Here is a 22,496-nt window from a genome sequence, read left to right on the forward strand (position 1 = left end):
GTCCCCAGCCCTCCGGTACAAACGCCACGTCCCAGGCATCACGGTGGCAACTGTGCATCCGCTGAGTGACACAGGGCCTAGCTCCCGACTGCCCGGCCCCGCCCCCACCGGCTGCCCCGCCCCGACAGGCCCCGCCCCTCGGGCTAGGCCCCGCCCCCGCCCCCGCCCCAGCCGCCGCCGGCCTAGATGCCTTCCAGCTCGCCCCGCCCCGTCTAGCCAGGCCCCGCCCCTCGATAGGCCCCGCCCCCGCCGAGCCCCGTCTAGCCAGGCCCCGCCCACCGCTAGGCCCCGCCCCCGCCCGAGCCACCGCCGCCGCCTAACTCCCAGCTCGCCCCGCCCCGCCTAAACAGGCCCCGCCCCTCCGCCCCACCAGGCCCCGCCCCGTCTCCAGTCCCACCACCCACTAAGCCAACGGCCGCCCGGCAGGCCCCGCCCAGGCCCCGCCCCCGCCCCACCCCCCCGGCGCCCAGTGCGCGTGCGCGGGCGTCTGAGCTCGGGGCCCTGCGGCCGCGGCTCTTTTGTTTCCCCGCCGGGGCCGGAGTCGGAGCCGTCGTCGCCGTCGGAACCGGGCCGCGGGCCCCGTCGGAGCCGCTGCGGAGACCGAGCCAGCACCGGGGCGGGGGGAGCGGGGTCCGGATCGGCGGGCGGCCGGGCGCGGGCCTGGCCTGCCCGATGGCGCGCGCCCCCGGCCCGCTGCCCCCGGCCCGCGCCGCCTGAGCCCGCCGCCCGCGCCATGGAGCCCGGCCGCGGCGGCATGGAGGCCGTGGGCAAGTTCGAGTTCTCGCGCAAGGACCTGATCGGGCACGGCGCCTTCGCGGTGGTCTTCAAGGGGCGCCACCGGGAGGTGAGGCGGCGGGCGTCCCGGCCTCGCCCGCCCCCCGCCCGGGACCCCCACACCCCGGGACCCCCACACCCCCTGGAGCCCCGCACCCCCCGGACCCCCGCACCCCCGCACCCCCATGCCCACTCCGCGTCCCGGGCGCCCTCCCTCCCGGGCTCGCGCGGGGCTCCCCGGGGCCGGGGGCGGCCTCAGCGGGTCCCCGCTTCTGAGAAACACCCCGCTGGGTTTCAGAAGCACGACCTGGAGGTCGCGGTCAAGTGCATCAACAAGAAGAACCTCGCCAAGTCGCAGACGCTGCTGGGGAAGGAAATCAAGATCCTCAAGGTGAGCGAGCCCGCGCGCGGGGGGCGAGGCGGGCGCCGGGCGCGCCGCGGCTGCGGCTCCAGCGAACTTGGGTTTCTGTCCTAGGAGCTGAAACATGAAAACATCGTGGCTCTGTACGACTTCCAGGTAAGCCCGGTCCCGCCGCGCCGGGGGCCCGGCGGGAGGCGGAGCGTTAGGGTCTCAGGGCGCCCCCCCACCCGCCAGCTTGGGTCCCAGGCCAGCCAAGCCCTGGAGACCCTGGTCAGTGGTGGAAGGCTCTAGGCCAGCGACTGGTGTTGGGGGAAGGAGCTGGGCCACCCCATCTGGCCTGATGGGGACCCTGGAGACCGGGTCCCGCAGCCCAGCTTCCCCTGGCAGGGCTGGGAGGGTGCCCACCTTCCCGGGCTGCCTGCCTGACCGGGGAGAGGGTGCTGGGGCCACAGGCACCCGGCAGCAGATCACGGTTACCGGGGCCAAGTGAGGCCTGGCTATGGCTCGGCCCTCAGCTCTGACCTGGTGGCCCTGACCTGGAGTCCTGTCACCGGCCGGGGCCCTGCCTGGTAATCCTGCTGGCCTGGCCCACCTGTCTGGGCAGGCCCCTTGTTTGTTGACATTGCTCCAGGCCCCAGCATTGGCCAGTCTCTCTCCGCGTCAGACTGGGGGAAGGGAGGGGCCACCGGAGATTCCTTCTTGCTGGCAGTTGGGGCCAGCCACCCAGGGCAGGAGGGAGGCAGTTGCCTGGTTGATGAGGCCACCTCAGGCCTAGCTGGCCCAGGAGGCCACAGCCAGGTTCCCCCACGGTCCACGGGGCCTGGCGGTGAGGGCCTGGCCTCAGCGGGGGATCCAGGACCCTAGATGTCTAGCTGGGGGCCTTGGGAACCTGAGGCGGCAGATCTGCCGGCCAAAGTGCTGACTAATGGTTTTGAAACCTGTTTACTGAGGCCACGGGACCAGCCCCTGGCCGAGGGGAAGTTCCCGGCCTGGCTGTCTGTGTTTTGGTGGCCTCCTCCCTCCTTCCCTGCTCTCTCCTCCCCCTTCAGAGTTGGGCTGTGGCCTTGGGGGCTGTGGCGTGGCATGAGGTGACATGGGGAGGGCTCAGGTCTAGTGTGACAGTGAGTCTCTGGCAGCCCCCACAGAGACGCTATGTCCTGGGGCCAAGAGATTGGCCCTTTCCTCCACTGTACCCTCCTTCCCTTCCCTGTCCTCTCCTCCTGGTCCCCCTCCCCCTTCCCCATCCCGCTGGGCCACACACCTGGTTGTGGGCAGTGCCACTTCCTCCAGGGTTGGCAGCTCTGCCGCTTCCTCCACAGAGGAAGTGCTTGGAGGCCAGCGTGGCCTCTTTCCTCTGCTGAGGCTCGGTGCTGTCCCCCCAGGATAGGGGGGGTTCCCCAGGCCCTTAGACTCCTGTCTGGGACCCAGGAAAAAAAAAAAGTCTTTTAAAAATAGGTAAAAAAAAAAGGGTAAGGAACAAAGGAACAGTATGAAACGGGATGTGGGGAAAGGTAACTCTCCTGTCCCTGTCCCGATGGAGCCCGTCTCCCCCAGAGGGACCACAGCCATGTTAGCTGTTTCTGGGTCTCGGCAGGGCAGCGTGGGCACAGCAGACACTCTGACCTGCCCCCTTCCCCACGGTACCTCCACCTCTGTCCTGCATCTTGGAGAGGGTGCCTGTCACTCCACATAACCGTTTTAATCCATATGGGATAAATTATACCCCTCTCCTCCCAAGAAAACGACCCCTGGGTTCCTTCTGTGAGGTTGACACCTCTAAACCCAGTGGTTCAGAGCCCAGACCTAGTTCTGGTCCTGGCTCTTCCACTTAATCTAGCATTGTGTCCTTGGCCCACTGTCTCAGCCTCTCTGTGCCTCCATCTCTCCCTTCAAGACAGAGACCGCGGAGTTGCTTGGTTGAAACCGGTCACAGTAAACACTGCGTGAGTGCTAACTGTTGTTATGGCAGTTTTGTGGCCGCCCATAGCCCCCTCTCCCGTCGCTGACCTCGCCAGTCCCTCACCCGTGGGACGTGAGGTGATTCTGGCTCATCAGCAGATGGTCAGTGGCTGACCATCCTTGCACTTGCCTCCGCTGTGTGTGCATCTGCTGGTAGATTCCTAGAAGTCGATTTCCTGGGTAAGAGGGATATGCACTTTTAGTTTGGGGCAGTTGCCAAATTGTGGTCCACAGAGGCCAGACCTTGGACACGCAGCGGTGCTGCCCGCTGGAGGGACTGTCTCCCCTCGTCCCTGCCAGCTTGGTTATAGACGTTCCTCTTGGCCTGCCGGAGGGGTGGAAGATGCGTCTCTAAGGTTTTGTTTTCGTGCACTGTGAGTGAGCTCAGCGTCTCCCCATGGCGTGTCAGTGTCAGGGCTACTCCCTGCCCTCCGTCTTTTTCGCTGAGGCTGGGTGGCGTGGGCCCTGAGCCACACTGCCTTTCCCTGAGCCCAGCTCCCCCACTTACCTGTGTGACCTGGGGCAAGGTACTCGGTCTCTTGATGCTGCAGTGTCACCTGTGACGTGGTAGACACTTGAGTAGACACCTGCCTTGTAGGGTGGTTGTGATGACAGCCTGAGTCCATGTGAGATCTGTGCCCACTATATAATGAGTGCTGTGAATTTTATTGACTTGTAGAAGCTTTTTACATATTAAGGAAAGCCCTTTCGTTTTAGGTGGCAGGTATTCTCCAGGTTGTTTTTTTGTCTGTTGTGGTTGTTTTGTTGGCCTTACAGAATAGGAACATTTGTGATGAGAGTGCCGGAGCTGGGCCCCTTGGACTGTGCTCTGTTCTCAGGTCCCCAGGCCTGTGGGGAGGTAGCTGGAGTCTCTGGCCTTCCATGAAGGGTGGTCTCACCGTGGTGTTCGGTGCCGTGTTTGGATGCACTCTGGCCCAGGGAGAGTGGCCATTGCAGAAATTGGGGTGTAGGGCTCTGCAGCCAGGACCAGCCCTGCCAGTGTGCCCTGAGAGGAGGGGTGATGGCCATGGGCCTAGCCAACAGTGGCCCCTCCCACTCCTGAGGCCAGCACGCCGTCAGTTTGGCTGGTTCCCACAGCTGGACGTGACTCACTCACCCCTGCCAGCAGGCAGAGCCAGCTGTACCTGTGAGTTATGGACCTGGGTTGAGGGGAGTGTCCTGCCTTACTCCGGGGCCTTCAGGACAGTCCCAACCCTTGGCCTTGCTCTCTTCAGACCCCTGGTTCTTGTGATGGGCATTGTGACTTAGGTAGCCTGAGGAAGGTGGGATGCAGGCAGTGCTGATGCCCCAGGATGCCAGGTTCCCAGGCAGGGAGAGGCCTGTGAGTAGGCCCAGGGTCCAGGCAGTTCTGGAAATCACCTGCTAAGTTGTTTCATCTGTTCCTTTTGACTTACAGTTTTGAAATATAATAATGTCTGACAGGGCAGGGTGCACATGACACGATGCTTCATCAGCAAAGCGCTCCTGCATCCCTCTTGCTGGGTAGGAGTTAGAACTTGATTAGTCCCCAGAAGTCTGCCCCAAATTCCTCCCCTCCAGGGACCCCGGGCCCTGACCTTTGTGGGGACTTGCTCCCTACTTGTCCGCTACAACAGAGCCCTGGGTGCCCATGGTGTGTCACCCTCAGCACCCTCAGCATCACATGGGGAGCCACGTCGTGGGCGTCCCTGGATGGTGCCCGGACGGAGCTGCTGCGAGCGTCTGGGTCAGATCTGCAGTGTTGCTGGGGTGCAGCTTGGGCTCGGGGGTCTCAAGAAGGCTTAGACTCGGGCTGCACCAGTTTGTGCCTCTTCCCTCCCCCCATGAAAGTAGTGCCTGCTTTTCCCAGGTCAGGCGGGCCCAGGGGGCTGGGAAGAAGGGCTGGGCGGGCAGGCCAGGCTGCCAGCCAAAGGGGGCTTCCCAGAGGAAGGCTGTGGCCCTTTCCCCTCAGGGTCGCAGGCATCTTTTCCCTAGGGGAGCTGTCAGGAGAGGCCAGCAGGGGCAGAAGCAGCTCTGTTCCTGCTGGCCTGTGGCCTTTGCCACCTTCTGGAGCCAAGATAGCCAGCTGTGAGGAGTTAACTAGGTCAGCACCTGTCCGCCCACCAGGCCAGTCCTGGATCACCAGACAGTGGGCTCACCCAGGGGGGAGCTGGGATCCTATTAAGCAAAGCACCGTAGGGCCTGGACCAGGCAGCCTCCTACGTTCCCAACCCCAGGGCCCCAAGAGGTGGAGGGGCTCCGATTCAGTTGTTGTTTTTAGTTGATCTTAGAGAGGAAGGGGAAACACAGATTTGTGGTTCTACTTATTCACACATCGTTGGTTGCGTGAATGTATGTGCTCTGACCAGGGATCGAACCCGCAACCTTGTCGTATCGGGACGACGCTCTAACCAGCAGAGCTATCTGGCCAGGGCTCCATTTCATTCATTTAAAGGCTTTGCCTCCTTGGCCCTTCCTGGGGGGCTGCACAGGGCAGCGGTCGGAGCTCCTGGTCCCAGCCCAGCTCTGTCCCTCCCACCCTTGCCAGCTGTGTGACGACGGCAGAGTCTCAGGCCCTGTCTGCCCATTTCCTCCCCTAAACAGGCTACTAGGTTGCACTGCCCTGTCCTAGGGCCTAAGGGTGTGGGGGCCATGACCACAACGCTGAGGGTGGGGCTGGGGTGTTCACAGGGTCTGGTGGGCCCGTGACTTACCCGCCTTTGTGTTCACCTATAATAATGTGATGAGAACCAGCCACATGAGGTCGAGAGCACCTGCCTCTCCTGGGAGCGAAGCCCTCTCTGGGATCTGGCGGTCATTAGGAGCCCTAGGAAGAAGCCTGGGTCCCTCGAGTGTCTGCACTAAGTCTAGACTGAGTCCCAAGGGGCCTGCTTGGTGCTCGGTGCCCACTCAGTCCCCAGGGAAACTTGTGAAAACCAAATTTAGCACCGGTAGGGGCAGGCAGAGGTGGACCTGGGGCCTTTCCAGGTTCTGGGTGGGCAGCGGGCTGGGCAGGGCAGGTCAGCTGTGGCCAGCAAGGCTGTGTTGACCTCTCCCTCCATGCCAGGGGGGGCCAGAGAGCCGCTTCCCCAGGGAGGGGTGGGGGACACCTACACAGTGACTGCCTGGCCCCAGGTGGATGGGGTGCCAGATCCTGGCAGGGGCCTGCGCATGAAGCTTCCCTGCTGAAGTGCCCAGCCAGCCAGGAGACACTGCAGGCCTCGTGGTTGGGCCTCACCTCCCGGTCCCTGCCTTGGCTTTGGCTTGGGGTGGGTGGGGCAGGTGAGGACACACTGCGGCTGGCCCAGGCACATGTCCTCACCTTATCTGCCAGGCAGCCGAGGCTCCTGGGCTGGTGGTTAGCACACGCCCCCCTCGGAGAGCCCACGTCACAGGCTGGGAGACAGCTCTGGCCAGCAGGGATCTGTCTGAAGTTGTCCTCTCTTCCAGGACAGTGGGTCTCCCAAGAATGCTATGCTTTTGCCTCTGAGGCCTCTGACCGTCCACACATCAGAGGTCTGCTGGGCCCAGGACGGGGGATGCCCAAGGTCTCTGCTGAGTGACCCACCGGGGCTGAGGGACAGAGACCAGAGGGAGAGGAGCCTGGACCCCCACAGCCCCATGTGGCCAAGAACCTCTGGTCTCCTGCTCACTGAGGGGCTGTGGCACCAGAAGGGCATCGGGGTGGTCTCCTGGGAGTAATGAGTGGTGACCTGTGCAGGGAGGGGCAGAGCCTGGGGCGGGCAGTTCCAGGAGCAGTGAGACAGCAGACCTGTGGGATGGGGTTCTGGGAGCTTGCCCTGGCTGGGATGTGGGGATGGGGTGAGCCCTGTGCAGGGAGCCCCATGGGTTCTTGGGCACAAAGGGGACTCTGTTGTCACACTGCCACAGGGACCTCCTTTCTGGGAGAGGTTGTCCTGGGTTCTGGGTGTGCCCCTAGATTTAGAGGCAGTGGTGTGCACCTCCCAGCTGGCAGCCCTCGGGTGGTGTGGGTGTCCCCACTAGTCCTGGTGGACGACTTCTTGGGAGGAACTCAACGGGAGTGGACACTGCGATTGTCTACGACTTGCCGGCCTCTGTCCTTGTCACTTTATCTGTCCCTGCCCGTTCTGGCTTGGTGGGTGAGATTGGGGCTTTCCTGGGGAGCCTGCTGTCCGGAAGACAGGCGAGAGCTGGAGGTGCCTGGGCCAGGCCCCCACTGCTCTGTCCTCTGGCCGTGTGGCCCGGGGCCAGGGGCTGAGCCTCACTGGGCCTCCGGAGATGAGAGTGCTCGGTGCCCCACGGAGTTCACAGTCGAGGGGTAAATTTGGGAGCATGCTCAGCACCGCACTGGGGGTGGCCAGGGTCAAGATGACGGCCATGGTAAGGTAATGGCAGGAGAGGGAGCAGCTGGCCTGGTTATTTCTGGGTCCTTATCGCTGGCACCTCTTTGCGCCTCTGCTGGTCCTGTGCCAGGGCCTCCCCACCTCCCTCCATCACTGGCTCCTTAGTCCTGGTCTCCCTCTCTCCCTATGACTGCTTCCTCGCCCTGCTCCTCATGGGTCCCAAGGGACTGGGGTGACTTGGGCCTCTTCTGTACCTGCCCCCCTGTTATCTCTCCCCCTCAGCTGGCCTGGAAGGCTGGGCTGGTGGGCAGGGCCAAAGGGCTCCCAGACTCCCAGGGGCTCTCTGTGCTTTGGGCTGCGGGCTGAGGCCTGCCTTTGTGGACTGAGCCCACCCCTCCCCTCCCAGGCTTCTGCATCCCTGCTGGGACACGCCCCAAGCGAAGGGCCTGGGAATGCCAGATGGGGCATGCTGGAGCAGGCCTGCCTGTCCCAGGGGTGCCCAGCTTGGCCCCAAGGGGTTTCAGTGCCAGCCTCACACCGAGAGTACACCCCACATCTCGGCCTGCTTCCGAGGTGTATCCGCCCTGGACACACAACCCCTCTGTTGGAGCACTGGGGGGACAGGGTTGGGGGCTGAGATTAACATTCACGTAGTCACTAAGGGCTGTGTATCGCCGCTCCTCACCCACTGGGAGGTGGGGTCTACACCCCACTCCTGGGATCTTAGCCCCTTCCCCAAACTTGGCAAATGAGTATTCTGATTGGCTGCTGCTCCTGTCACTCAAGCAAATGGCCTCAAAAACAAACCAGAGCCTACTTGGCTCTCAGGTGTCCTGTCTTCCTGCCACTAACCAACTGGCTAAGCCCTGGCATGCAGGCCCCGGGGCAGCTGGTCTCCACGCTCACTGGCCGCTCCTGCCTGTGGCCCAGGTGGTATGTCCAGGGTGCCTGGGGCCCAGGCCACATTGGGGCTGGGACAAGCTCTGTAGGGGGCTGCCAGAACGGGGGCAGGGTATGCTCCCCTTACCCCTCTGCCTCTTCTGTGTCCTGCAGGAAATGGCCAATTCCGTCTACCTGGTCATGGAGGTGAGTCCCTGCAGGCCTGGTTCTGAGGACAGGGAGGCTGGGCCCTCCCAGCTCTTGGACCCCTCATCGCCTGGATGGGCAGGGTGCACTGCCCATGCCATTGTCTGTGTCCTTAGGGCTACTGTACTGGGCACCCCACTAGCCACAGCAGGTTCCTGAGTGGTGGGGAGTGCCCCTGTTGACCTCTTCAAGCATGGATTGTGGGGGGACACCTGCCCCAGGGAGGAGAGACAGCACCAAGTGCCCAGGTGTAGGATGATGGGGGGACCTGAGCAGGGTGGAGGGTGTGCTGGCTGCTGACCAGGCATGTTGCTGGTCTTTTGCAGTACTGCAACGGCGGGGACCTGGCTGACTACCTACACAGTGAGTGGCACCCTGTGGCCGGCGGGCTGTGTGCCCAGGCCCACCCTGACCCAGCCTGCGAAGTGGGCCAGTGTGAACCAGCTGCCCTGGGCCTGATGGTGGCAGCTGGTCTTCCTGTCCCTCCAGCACCTGCTAGGGAAGATGGAAGGGGGACCGGAGCCATCGGGATGGCCCCACAGGGCAGACTGGGTCTGGAATGCTCCTCCTGAGTGGGGCCTGTGTGTTCCATAGGATGCGGTGCCGTCTGAGTGGCCCCCAGGCCTGTAGGGTCCCCAGGGTGCCTGGCTGGCTGCTCTGCTGGGTGCTGGCTCATCGTAGAGGGGCAGGTCTCCCCAGGACTGCCGCAGATGGGGGTCAGTCCATTCTGTACCCTATCAGCTTGTTGAGCCCTCGATCCTTGAGGGCCAGGCCCCGGGACTCAATGCAAACCACAGGCTGGGAACTTGCCATGAACAGATGCTGAGTAGCATCATGAGCTGAGATAGAATCCAGGGGGTGAAGCAGCAGGGAGCTGTCCTGTGGGAAGGTGACTGATCAGGTCAGAGCCGGGCATGCAGCCCAGGGTGACCTTGGGGTGGGCAGGACATGGACCTGCGGTGTGAGTGGGCCACAGACTGAAGGAGCTCTAGGGGTTGGTCCCATCAGGGCCTGTGGGCCCCTCCAGCAGGGAGGGTCCGTGTGGTCCCTGTCCCGCTGGGAGAGCTGTGCCCTCTGAGCCCCATCTCCCCACAGCCATGCGGACACTGAGCGAGGACACCATCCGACTCTTCCTGCAGCAGATCGCAGGCGCCATGCGGCTGCTGCACAGCAAGGGCATCATCCACCGAGACCTGAAGCCCCAGAACATCCTGCTGTCTAACCCTGGTGGGCGCCGCGCCAACCCCAACAATATCCGTGTCAAGATTGGTGAGTCCGGGGCTGGGGGGCCAGCAGGTGCGAGGAGGTGGGGGCTGGGGACTGCGGCTGCCCTGCTCACAGTCTGGCCTCCCCTGCAGCTGACTTTGGCTTCGCCCGGTACCTGCAGAGCAACATGATGGCAGCCACACTCTGCGGCTCCCCCATGTACATGGTAGGTGGGCCGACCCCAGTCCTGCTGCCCTCCCCGTGTCCACAGCTGAGCCCATCCTGTGGCCTCACTTTGGGTGGTTCGCCAGTATGGCTGTGCCATTGTTTCCCACCACATCTATGGTGATTGCTGGCACCTGCCCGGTGTCCATTCTGATTGGCTGGCACCACACTGGGTTAGTGGACACTCAGTGTCCATTCTTGCCATGGTTCTGACCCATGTTTCTAACACCGTGCAGGCCCCTGAGGTCATCATGTCCCAGCACTACGACGGGAAGGCAGATCTGTGGAGCATTGGCACCATTGTGTACCAGTGCCTGACGGGGAAGGCACCTTTCCAGGTGAGCGAGCCCAGGTAGAGGTGGGCAGCTGGCTAAGTTGCCTCCTCCTGCACCAGGGCCGGGTGGCCTCCCAGCCCCCCACCCTGCAGTTACTTCAGGGCCAAGGCCAGAGTATCCGCTGGTTCAGGGGTACAGCCGTGTGTACGTCTATACTGAGTTCATGGCCTCCCTCCCGCTCTTCCCAGTGCTGACATGACCCACTAAATGGTGTCAGGACCCCAGCTCTGGGGTGCACCCCACATTGGGAAACTGGTGGCCGCTCTGGTGGGACTCAGCCCTGTGGGCCTGCTCGTCTTGTAGTGACTGGACCACAGGGCGGCTCTTGGCTGTTGCCATCTTTCCCTATGGTCCACCATGTGAGGGGCAGCAAGTGGTCCCTGCTGACCTGGCCGCCGGGAGGTGGGTGCTGTCCTGGTCTCAGCTGCACCCCGTCCTGGAATGGTGTCTGGCCCTCAGCGGTGCCCAGTGAGGGAACAAATGAATGGCGTGCTCGTGCTAGGTCTTCCCCACCGGGTGGGCCAAGCTTTTCAGGAGTGGGGGCACAGTCACCCTTAAGTTCAGGAAGCAAACAACCAATTGCACCAGATGCCTGGAGTCCCCATGCTCCTCAGCCTGGTGGGAGGAGGGCAGGCCTGTCCCTGGAAATGTGCAAAGGCACATAGTCCCAGCTGAGTAAACTCCGGGAATGGAGCAGCTCCCCAGTGCCACCCGGGCCCTCACAGCATCATCCCCTCACCAGGCCAGCAGTCCCCAGGACCTTCGGCTCTTCTATGAAAAGAACAAGACCCTGGTGCCCATGTAAGTCCCCTCCCGAGGCCCCGCCCGTCCCTGGTCCTGTCTCCCAAGGACCCCCCCGCCCTCCCGCCAGGCTGACCTGTCTGTCCTCTGGCTCCACCCAGCATCCCCCGAGAAACCTCGGCCCCACTAAGACAGCTGCTGCTGGCCCTGCTGCAGCGCAACCACAAGGACCGCATGGACTTCGGTGAGCACAGCCCCTCGGCCCCACCTCCTGGGTGCCCACAGCTCCTTCCTGCAGCGCAGGCTGTGAGACCTGGTTTGCAGGGAAGCTCTGCTGGGAAAAACACATTGGGCGGGCGGGCGGGTGGCCTGGGCCAGACGAGCAGGGGCCGCCAGCTGGGCTCTGTATCTGCTCTCTGGTGCCAACGTCAGCTGGGGCTCAGTGGGGGGGTGTCTTTCACCCCAGACACCCAGGGTTGGGGTCCTAAGGTCCCATTCATCCCTGTCTGTTCTGCAGATGAGTTTTTCCGTCACCCTTTCCTCGACGCCAGTGCTTCCGTGAAGAAGTGTGAGTCCTCTGAGGGCCCCATACCCCCTGCCCCGTGGGCTGCATCCCCAACCCAGAAGGTGGAGGTTCCCAGCTCCTTGCCCCCTGAAGCCTGGGTGTAGTAGGTTTGGGGGGTGGAAGCTTCCCCTCTCTCAGCCCGTGCGGGGGGCAGCTGTCTGCAGAACAGGTGGGGTCTGCAGGGCAGGGGGAGGACCTGACCACCTGCCCCCACAGCCCCGCCTGTGCCTGTGCCCTCCTACCCGAGCTCCGGCTCTGGCAGCAGCTCCAGCAGCAGCTCCACCTCGCACCTCGCCTCCCCACCCGTGAGTGCTATGGGCGGGGGAGGCGGCAGAGCCTGGCCACTGTCCCTGTGGGGTCCAGGCCCAGCCTGGGTATGGCATCTCAGAAACTGAAGGGGAGGCATGACCCATGGGGGGAGGAGTGGGCAGAGCCCTCTGTCAGCCCCAGGCCCTGGGCCTGTCTTAGTGGCCTCCCCTCTGACCCAGTCCCTGGGGGAGATGCAGCAGCTGCAGAAGACACTGACCTCCCCAGCCGATGCCGCCGGCTTCCTGCAGGGCTCCCGGGACTCAGGCGGCAGCAGCAAGGACTCGTCCTGCGACACCGATGACTTCGTCATGGTCCCGGCCCAGTTTCCAGGTCAGGGCTGCAGTGTGTGTGGGGGGGTAACATGGCCCATGTGTTAGAGGGGCCCTGTGTGCACGTGGTTGCAGACCTGTCTCCAGCTGTGGGCCCTCAGTGGGTTTCTGGGAGCTAACCTACCAGGTCAGCTTGGTTACAGGGTCAAAGCCAAGTCCTGCCAGTGGTCAGTGGGTGGTCAGTGGACCCAGTCCCACCTTCCACAGGCCCTGCCTTCTGTACCGCCACCCCACCTGTTTCTCCTCCTTAGAACCCCTGGCCTTTTCTCATTTTCATATTGAAAGTCCCTCCAGAGCACCTGCTCAGGCCTCTGGGTTGGGCCTGGCCCTCCCACAGCCCTGTCCTGGGGTCCTCAGTGCCTCTTGGAGCCCTGACGCTGGCACTTCCTGGGCCTGGGCTGGGTTGGAGTGGGCCCTGGTGTCCCCTGGAAGCAGCAGGGACTCAGGCTAGGCTCGGCAGCTTGGCTTGGCCGGGGAGGAGAGGCCTTTTGCCCAGCCTTGGGCAGCACAAATGGGAAGACAGGACAGCTGTGGGACTGGGTCCTGCAGGAGGGGTGGGGCTTAGACTGGGAGCTGCGGGCACCTGGCCTGGACTTGGCTGAAGGCTCTCCGTCAAGAGCCCTGATGTCCTGTTAGGCAAAGGGGGTTCTCAGTAGAAGTGATGGAAGTGGGGACACGAGAGCAGTGGACCCGGTGTGGTGCCCCCCCACCCCCAAGAAGAGACACCCTTGTCTCACAAAGCCCTGCCTGGGAGGGTAGACTGGACACTCATCCTGATTCGAGAGATGCCTGGGCCCAGCCTTGCCTGTCTCCTATCTGCAGGTGATCTGGTGGCCGAGGCAGCCAGTGGCAAGCCCCCGCCGGACAGCCTGATGTGCAGTGGGTGAGCTCCCAGCCCCTCGCCAGGGAGAGGGAAGTGCTGGCTCTCGGGTGGTTCTTTTGCCCCATCTGGGGTCAGGCGATTCGGGGAGGCCCAGTCTGCTGTGCTCATGAAGGACGTGCCCTAGGGAAGGGCCAGGGTCTGTGCTCACATTTAGCTGCCTGTCTGCTCTGTCCCCACCAGGAGCTCACTGGTGGCCTCAGCTGGCCTGGAGAGCCACGGCCGGACCCCATCTCCATCTCCGCCCTGCAGCAGCTCCCCCAGCCCCTCTGGGTAAGCAGGCTGGGGCTTCCCCCAGCCCTCCTGGGTGGTCCAGCAGGAGGGACTATGGTGGAAGGACTTAGTCCAAGGGGTGGACAGCTATGGGAACCACCGGGGACCAGTGCCACCAGCACCCTTGGGCCTACAGGCTGGGCAGACAGGGCTCCCAGAGCCAGCAGAAGCTGGGGGGTCTCGCTGTCTCCTATCCCACCTCCTGTGGTGTGTCCCATGGCTGGTCCAAACCAGAAGCTCCTGGGCACAGAGTGGCAGGGGTGGGCTTTGAGCAGTGCTGGGCATGTGCAGGAGGTTTGAGCCTGGGGTTCAGCCCAGGGGCCGTCTGCAGTGACCCCCCTGTCTGTCTGCCCACACAGCCGGGCCGGCCCGTTTTCCAGTAGCAGGTGTGGAGCCTCTGTCCCCATCCCGGTGCCCACGCAGGTGCACAACTACCAGCGCATCGAGCAGAACCTGCAGTCGCCCACCCAGTACCAGACCCCACGGTGCGTGCAGAGCCCAGGGCCAGGCAGGGAAGAGTGAGACCCCACTGCCGCCCCGAGAGGTATAGGGCCGGCCCCCATGTACAGTTGCGAAGGCTGTGCGTGGCGTGACTCAGGCTGGCGTTTTAGGTTTCTGACAGCTGTCTGGTGGGTGTCAATCAAGTATCTCGAGTTAAAAAAACCAGCGTCGATTGTGGCAGATTTCCACAGATGGGAGTAATGAGAGGAGAGGGCACCTTTTTTGGAATTCACAGAAGGCCCTGGAGGCTAATGAGTCCTATCAGACCTTGACCTCAGCCGTGGGTGCCCTTGGGGAACTCACTGGGGCTCCCCACCTTGTAGTTGTCCCATCTAGGAGGGTGAGGGGGCTGAGCCATTTGGTAGGGGCTGTGACCTCACTTCCTGGCTCCTTTTCACGTCCTTAGGTCCTCCGCGATTCGCAGGTCTGGCAGCACCAGCCCTCTGGGCTTTGCACGGGCCAGTCCATCACCCCCGTCCCATGCTGAGCACGGAACCGCCCTGGCCAGGAAGCTCTCCCTGGGCGGAGGCCGGCCCTACACGCCGTCTCCACAGGGTGAGTCCATGGTCTGCTGGTGGGTGCAGCCTCTGAACTGGGATGGGACTGGGTATCTTCGCATGGCTGGGATGGGTGTGTGCATGTCATCTCCATCTGGCACTGACGGTGGCCATCCGTGTTTTCCAAGTTGGAACCATCCCTGAGCGGCTGGGCTGGAGCGGGGTGCCCTCCCCACAAGGAGCCGAGATGCGGGGTGGCAGGTCCCCTCGTCCAGGTAGGTGCGGCATCAGCCCCCTGGTGTGCGCGTGGATCTGGGGAGGGGTGAGGAGCCCAGCTGGCCTCCCATGCTTTGGGTGAAGCCGTCTTCCTGTTCCCAAGGCTTTCATTTCAAGGCCTTCATTTCTCCCAGGGAGGGTAGGAAGTGAGACAGCTGTGGGATTCTGGTCTTCCCCAGCCTCCTCTCCAGACGTGTGACCTTGGGTGGGTGTCTCAGCTCCTCTGTGCCTGGTTCCTCAGGTGCCTGGTGGTGCCACCCCTTAGGTGGCTGAGAGGGTACAGGGTGTAGTGAACAGACTTGGTGCCTCTGTATGTGCTCCTCGGTGGTGGTGTGGGCTGGGCAGGCCCTGCAGCCCGCAGACCACAGTGACCAGGCCTGTCCTGTCCCACCCCAGGCTCCTCCGTGCCCGAGCACTCGCCCCGTACCGCTGGGCTGGGCTGCCGCCTGCACAGTGCCCCCAACCTGTCCGACCTGCACATGGTCCACTCCAAGCTGCCTAAGCCGCCCACGGACCCGCTGGGGGCTGTGTTCGGACACCCACAGGCCAGCCCCCCGCAGCCATCCCACGGGCTTCAGTCCTGCAGACCCCTGCGTGGCTCGCCCAAGCTGCCTGACTTCCTGCAGCGGAATCCCTTGCCTCCCATCCTGGGCTCCCCCACCAAGGTACCAGGCCCCAGAGTTCTGGTCAGTGGGTGAATGTCTCTTTCTTCCCACTCCCCTGCTTCCACAGTACACGGGCCCTGAAACCTTTGCCGAATCCTTTGCTGGTGGCTGTGTTCCTGAGGCAGGGGCTAGTCCCCAAAGCCAAAGCATCTGCTCTGTGGCCCAACCCTGGTCCAGCAGTCCACAGCCCCAGAAAGCCCAGGCTGCCACCATAGAATACTGTTAAGTCCATTCCCTGGACTCAGTTTTCTTGTCTGTGAAATGGGAACAGAACGTGCAGTCACCCTATGGGCATAGGGCCTGCATGTGTGTCTGTGTATGTATGTGCGTGTGTGTGTGCATGTGCATGTGCATGCATGTGCATAGTACTTTCCTTCAGCACAGTGTTGGCTGTGAAGATGGGGTCATGGAGTTTTGGGGCTCTGGGCTGGGGCCCTACAGGCTCAGGCCAACCTTGCCGACCAGCCAGAGTGTTAACAGTGGTGTGGCAGAGGCCCCCGGTTGGGGCCATTCTAAGCACCCCACTGCCCTTCCTAGGCCACGCCCGCATTTGAATTCCCAAAGACCCCCAGCTCCCAGAACCTGCTGACCCTCCTGGCCCGGCAGGGCGTGGTCATGACGCCACCTCGGAACCGCACGTTGCCTGACCTCTCAGAGGCAGGTCCCTTCCAGGGGCAGCAGCTAGGCCCTGGCTTGAGGTCCACAGAGGACACCAAGGGCCCCTTTGGCAGGTAAGTGGGTGGGACCCCCTCATGTTGCCTACCCTCCCATGTTGCCTGTCCCTCTGTCCCTCTGGAGTCCTCTCTGAGCTCAGTCTGCCTGTCTGTTGAGGGGTGGCAGTGGCTGCCCCTGGGGTGGGTGGGGGCACCAAATGGCCAGTGCATGTGTGGCTGTGTGCCTGGTGGGCAGTGAGTACCTAAGACGGTCATGGTGGCAGGCCTGCCTGTGGGGAGCTGGTGCCCGGCCTCTCGACCCCCAGGGTGGCTCATAGCTGCCCCGTGCCTCCCCCTGCAGGTCCCTCAGCACCGGCCGCCTCACAGATCTGCTCCTTAAGGCCGCCTTTGGGACACAGGCCCCTGACTCGGGCAGCTCTGACAGCCTGCATGAGAAGCCCATGGAAATCGGTCAGTGGGCAGTGGGCCACGGGGTGGGGGAGGGGGCGTGGGGTCTGTGGGGGACGGTCCTGAGCTCCTCCTCTCCCTCTCACAGCGCCCTCTGCTGGCTTTGGAGGGACCCTGCAGCCAGGCGCCCGCACTGGGGGGGCCAGCAGCCCTTCCCCTGTGGTGTTCACTGTGGGCTCGCCCCCCAGTGGGGCTACGCCACCCCAGAGCCTACGCACTAGGATGTTCTCAGGTGAGGACCTGTCACAGGCAGGATAATGGTGGCTGCCAGGACACTGGCCTCTGTATCCAACTGCCCTGGGATGGCCATCCTGGTAGGGTCTGGAGTCCTTGGCTTGGGGCCTCTCCAGGCCAGTGCAGGCCACACAGGCCCAGACAGCCCAGCCTCTGCATTTAAGGTCCCACCTATGGCAGGTGGGGGCCGGGAGGGGCGAGGCCTTCACCATGGGCTCTGCTCAAGGGGACAGGAGTATAAACATAGGCCCAGCCAGTCTGGAGAGGTTGGCACCAGGGTTTGGTGTCATGGAGTCATCGAGGGGATGGAGGGGCTCATAGGGAAGTGGGAGCTTGTTCTGAATCGGGGTGTTTCCTCACAGTGGGCTCCTCAAGCTCCCTCAGCTCCGCCGGCTCCGCCTCCGCCCGCCACCTGGTGTCTGGGGCCTGCAGTGAGGCTGCCCCCGAGGTCCTGGCCCCTGGCCACTGCTGCAGCTTTGCTGACACTGTTGCTGCCAACCTGGAGGGGGCTGTGACCTTCGAGGCCCCTGATCTCCCCGAGGAGACGCTCATGGAGGTGAGGGGAGCTAGGGCATCACTTGGCTGGAGCACATGCACCTTGGTTGTCCCAGGTTGTCCGATGTGGGCTCTCAGGTGGGAAGGGGGACGAGCAGAGGCCTCTGTGGATCTGGTCTCTGGCCCCAGCGCCCCCTTGAGCACTCTGATCTGACCCCCACAGCAAGAACACACGGAGATCCTGCATGGCCTGCGTTTCACACTCGTGTTTGTCCAGCACGTCTTGGAGATTGCCACCCTCAAGGGCAGCGCCAGTGAGGCAGCCAGGGGCCCCGAGTACCAGCTCCAGGAGAGTGTGGTGGCCGACCAGATCAGCCTGCTGAGCCGCGAGTGGGGGTGGGTGTGCCCAGCGGGCTGGTGGGAGGGAGGTGACCTGGGCTATGGGGACCCCCCAGCTGCCTGACGTGCCTGCCACCCTCCAGCTTTGCAGAGCAGCTGGTGCTTTACCTGAAGGTGGCCGAGCTGCTATCCTCAGGCCTGCAGACTGCCATCGACCAGATCCGGGCTGGCAAGCTCTGCCTGTCGTCCACCGTGAAGCAGGGTGAGTGGGGACTCCGAGGGGCCCCCATGAGTGTGAACATCAGGGACAGGCTTAGGAGGGTAGGTCCCTGGGGAGAGACTGTGAGGGGTTGCCTGGAGCAGCCAGCCCATTGGGGGAGCAGCAGGGATTCAGGGATGGGGGGGCGCGTGTGGCGAGGGGCTGGACTGGACGGAGCTGACAGTCGCCCTGACACAGTGGTGCGGAAGCTGAATGAGCTGTACAAGGCCAGCGTGCTGTCCTGCCAAGGCCTGAGCCTGCGGCTGCAGCGCTTCTTCCTGGACAAGCAGCGGCTCCTGGACCGCATCCAGAGCGTCACCGCCGAGAAGCTCATCTTCAGCCACGCCGTGCACACGGTACAGCCGTGGGGCCACAGGGCTGGGGGCGTAGCTCCTGGGTGGGAAATGACACCACACAGCCCCTCAGCTGACAGGTGGCCCCTCCAGGCCCAGCAGGCTCCATAACCCAGGCGCATCCCTAGGCACACCCTCCCTGAGATTCAGTTTCCCCAATTGATTTTCAAGCCTCTTAGGTGACCAAGCCTCCAGAAGGGAGCTGTGCCGGCGCCCGGCTTGGATGCCAGGCCTGCTCCGTGGTGGCTGCCGAGGCTTCAGGGTCCTTATGCCCAAAGAGCAGCCCGAGGCGGTGCCTGCCCCTGAGGTCATTGATCTGGGGAGTTGAAAGGCACACTGAACAAGGTCCTAGAAGTCTCCCTTCTCCAGGGCTAACCCCTGACCACCCTGGGGGTGGGGTAGCTGCTGTCCGACCTGTAGCCCCCTGGCTGTCCACGGCCACGTGGGCATCTGTTTAGATGCCCCTGATATCTGGCCGTGCAGGTGCAGTCAGCGGCCCTAGATGAGATGTTCCACCGCCGGGAGGACTGCGTCCAGCGCTATCACAAGGCCCTTCTGCTCATGGAGGGACTGCAGCAGCTTCTCTCAGACCAGGCGGACGTGGAGAACATCGCCAAGTGTGAGTGTCGCTCTGGGGGGGGGGGGGGGGGGGGCGGGGGCGGGGGCGGGGGCAGTGCTCATGGGCCCTCCTCCCCTCAGGCAAGCTGTGCATTGAACGGAGACTCTCGGCCCTGTTGACTGGGCCCTGCTGACCGGCGTGTGTGCCTGACCTCCCGGGAGCCTGCCTGCTGTGCCCCGCGGCTGGACCTTTTCTGGAGATCCCATGGGTGGGCTGCAAGGGACAAGTCTGCAGCCTGGGTACTGCTCCCTGGTGCTGGGCAAGGACAGTCTCCCGGCCCTGCGGCGAGAGCTTGTCTCCAGCCATGTCTGTTTCCTGGGCTCTGGCTGGCACCCGAGGGCCTGCACAGAACCTCAACCCAGTCTGGTCCCCGGCTGCCTCCAGGGTGGTGGGGAGGTGTGGGCATCCCCCCACCCTGGCCACGCCCAGCACAGCCCTGCTGAGGACAAGCAGGGGCCCACTCAAGCCAAAGCCTCCACACCTGCCCGGGGCCTGCCCAGGAAAAGGTTCAGGCTGCTGGCCCCTCTCCTTCCCTGAGACCACCACCCAGCTTTGTGAAATCACCAAGCACTTTATGCAGGCGGACTGGCCCCAGGACTGCCTGCCAGCCCTGGCTGTCGCACCAGGGGCACGTGTACACACCGTGTACATATATACATATATACATATATACATACACAGCCTGCTGTGCCGCTCCCCGGCCCTCGGGAGACACAGCGTCTTATTTAAATGTTCTTTAGGGACACACAGTACGACGCACCGAGCTTTCTAAACCCAGAGCAGACGTGGCAGTCTTTCACACTTGACTCAGAAAATGTGTCTTATTTTTCTGCAGCTCTTTTTTTGTTTAAAGAAGAAAACTTATAGATGTTTAGAACGTTTTGCTTTGGAAGGGTGGAGGGGACATGGCAGGCACACGTGCCTGCATGGCTGGCTGTCCTGCTGCCCCACCCTGTTAGGGTATCGGGACCCCTGCCACAAAGACAGGTGAGGGGAGAGTGTTTTGTGCAAAAACCTCCCCATCCAGCTTTCTCAGTAGGTTTTGATGTCGAATCCCTCCTCTCCTTTCCCCCACCAGGTCCTGGCCGCCATCAGAGGGGTCAGAAAGGTCCACCTTCTGGGCTCCAGGGGGCTTCCCTGGTCTGCCCAGCCCCCTTGAGTGTATCCCCAAAGTGCAGAGCAACCCGGGTGAGCCCAGGCACCTGGCCAGGGGTTAAGGTCTACACCACAGACCCAGTCAGAGGTCTATGTGTGTATCTTTGCAATACTACTTGAATATTGCCCTGTTCTTGGACTTAGAAGAAGCCCTGTGACTTTATTTTTTCCTTGCTGCACAGGACATGTTCCTATTTATTGCTTTATGGTCGGCTGACTCCATGGGAGGAGCCTCCTTCCCAGCCCCTCAGTTAGTGGCACCGAGCGTGTCCCGTGGGCCTCCTGGTATGTACTGCCAGCCGACCCTGCTCTCCAGGAGATAGTACTCGACTGTCTACTTCAAAGGAATTTGTGTGATTCCCTCCCCCCAGTTGTGTTAAATTGTGTAACATCAATTTAAGGAAATAAACCTTTGGAATTGTTGAGTTGCTGTTATGACTGCTTTGTCACTGTCCCCAGTCTGTCCCGTTTCCTCAGCCCCGCCTCCCCTTGCCCCCCAGCATTTTGCAGCAGCACCTGGGTTGGCCCTGCACATAGGCCAGGTTTGGCTGGGGGTTTGTGGGTGTGTCCCCCTGGCCATGTCCCAGTGGAACCTGCTCACCTGGGCCCTGGGGGACGCCTACCTCTGGGTTCTCCAGGGCTTCACCTGGAGAGAAATGCAGGTTGTGTACAACTATGGGGAACCAGCGCTAGACTTTACACGGCAGCAAGGCCATTTCCGTCCCCACCCGATTTCTCCACATCCTCACTAGCGCCAGTTGGCCTCCGTTTCTTTATTCTATACGTGCTGAGGTGTAGGTTCCCATGTCCACGATGATCAGTGACCTCGGGCATCTTTTTGTAGGTCTTTTTTGGAGAAATGTCTATTCAAGTCCTGTGGCCATTTTTGAATTGGGTGGTACCTCTTTCTAATGTTGAGTTGTAGGCTGTGCATTTTTTCAACTACATAATGTTTTTATAAGTTAAAAATAACCCATTAAATTACCAAAAAAGCTAACCGCAACATAAAGCGAAAGTTCATGGAGAGGTAGCAGAGGAAGTGAAGGTGGGGCTTCCTAAGGCAGGGTCCTCCTCCGGGCTGGCTTCCTCAAGTGCCACACTCGTCCCCAGACAGGAAGGGCCCAGCTGGGTGGGGACTGAGGCCTGTACTGCCCCATCTGGTCTGTGGGGCTCCTATGGGTTAGTAACAAATGCCCAAAGGGGATGGAGACAATCATGGCATTTTGCTGTTGCTAAATTAATAGACCTTATTTTTATATATATATATATATTTTTTTTTAAGATTTTTTTTTTTTTTAAATATATCTTTATTGATTTCAGAGAGAGGAAAGGAGAGGGAGAGAGATAGAAACATCAATGATGAGAGAGTCATTGATCGAGCCCGCAATCCGGGTATGTGCCCTGACCAGGAATTGGACCCTGATCACCTGGATCCTAGGTCGACGCTCAACTGTTGAGCCACGCCCGGCCGGGCTAGACCTTATTTTTATAGAAAAACTGCCGGAAGTACATTCTCTTATACTCCCCTCTCCTCCACCCCTCTATTCCCCCTATTATTTATTTTTTAAAAATATATCTTTATTGATTTCAGGGAGAGGAAGGGAGAGGGGGAGAGAGAGAATGGAAACGTCAATGATGAGTCATTGATGGGCTGCCTCCTGTATGCCCCTGACTGGGGATTGAGCCCACAACCTGGGCATGTGCCCTGACCGGGAATCGAACTGAGATCTGGGTCCTAGATAGATGCTCAACTGCTGAGCCATGCCTGGCCGGGCCCCCCTATTGTTAGTATCTCGCATTGCTGAGGAATGTTTGTTAATTGATGAGCCGACACTGACCAAGTGCAATCACCCAGAGTCCACAGTGTACATTCTGTGGGTTTGGACAAATGTGTAATGACATCTATCTGACGTCATAGCGTCACGCCGAGTAGTTTTAAAAGGCCCTAAAAATCCTCCTTGCTCTGCCTGTTCATCTCCCCAGCCCGTTCTCGGATCTTTCACTGTCTCCATAGTTTTGTCTTTCCCTGAAGGTTATATAGTGGGAATCATACAGTATGTAGCCTTTTCAGATTGGGTTCTTTCCCTGAGTAATATCCTGCGTCTCTCCATGGCCTGATAGCTCATTTCTTTCTAATGCTAAGTAATATTCCACCGTCTGATGTACCACCATTTACTTTCCCGTGCACCTGCGGAGGACACCCTGGTGTTTCCGAGTTTTGGGAATCATGAAAAAGGCTGCTATAAACGCCCCTGAGCAGGAGACCGACGGTGACCGGCGGGCGCGGGACTGCTGGGCCTGGGGGCACTGCCCTGCGGGGCGACCTCGGTCTCCCGCGCGTTCCCCACGGTCCCCGCCGCCCAGGCCCGCAGGGCCGCAGCCAGGAGGGCTGGGGGCCCGCCCGCGGCTCCCTGCAGCCCGGAGCGCCTGTCCAGCCTCGGGCGCCAGTCTACCCTCCGCTCTCCGCCGCCGGCTTCCCGTTCTCGGCGTTTCACACTCGCGGCTCACGTACCACGTGGCCTCCGCGTCCGCTCCTTTCGCGGCGCATCACGTTCCCAAGTTCGCCCACGTCGCGAGGGGCGCCAGCGCTTCCGGTCCGTCCTTCAAGCCGGTGTCACGGGGCCGGTCGGGGCCT

General features: G+C 61.9%; 1 protein-coding gene across 1 annotated transcript; it reads left to right on the top strand.

Moving 5' to 3' along the window:
* The first annotated feature begins 491 nt into the window (after window positions 1–491).
* ULK1 (unc-51 like autophagy activating kinase 1) lies at window positions 492–20,286 on the top strand. Its single transcript, XM_081122555.1, has 28 exons — window positions 492–844; window positions 1,073–1,165; window positions 1,250–1,291; window positions 8,452–8,484; window positions 8,811–8,847; window positions 9,580–9,753; window positions 9,843–9,916; window positions 10,152–10,253; window positions 10,993–11,051; window positions 11,153–11,235; window positions 11,509–11,559; window positions 11,773–11,861; window positions 12,045–12,195; window positions 13,017–13,077; window positions 13,258–13,347; window positions 13,707–13,832; window positions 14,255–14,403; window positions 14,534–14,620; window positions 15,018–15,286; window positions 15,824–16,017; window positions 16,301–16,410; window positions 16,496–16,639; window positions 17,004–17,197; window positions 17,360–17,532; window positions 17,619–17,737; window positions 17,933–18,090; window positions 18,571–18,706; window positions 18,787–20,286. Exons 1-28 carry the CDS (start codon window positions 734–736, stop codon window positions 18,837–18,839), a joined length of 3,162 nt encoding a protein of 1,053 aa, XP_080978681.1. The 5' UTR covers window positions 492–733; the 3' UTR covers window positions 18,840–20,286.
* Window positions 20,287–22,496: the final 2,210 nt, after the last annotated feature.

This window comes from Miniopterus schreibersii, assembly GCF_964146895.1.
Source record: "Miniopterus schreibersii genome assembly, chromosome: 20".
NCBI classification, from domain to species: Eukaryota; Metazoa; Chordata; class Mammalia; order Chiroptera; family Miniopteridae; genus Miniopterus; species Miniopterus schreibersii.

Coding starts and splice junctions, on each gene's coding strand:
- ULK1 (XM_081122555.1), top strand. CDS start 734: ATGGAGCCCGGCCGCGGCGGCATGGAGGCCGTGGGCAAGTTCGAGTTC. Junction 1,166..1,249: donor AGGAAATCAAGATCCTCAAG/GTGAGCGAGCCC, acceptor TTTCTGTCCTAG/GAGCTGAAACATGAAAACAT. Junction 18,091..18,570: donor TCAGCCACGCCGTGCACACG/GTACAGCCGTGG, acceptor CTGGCCGTGCAG/GTGCAGTCAGCGGCCCTAGA.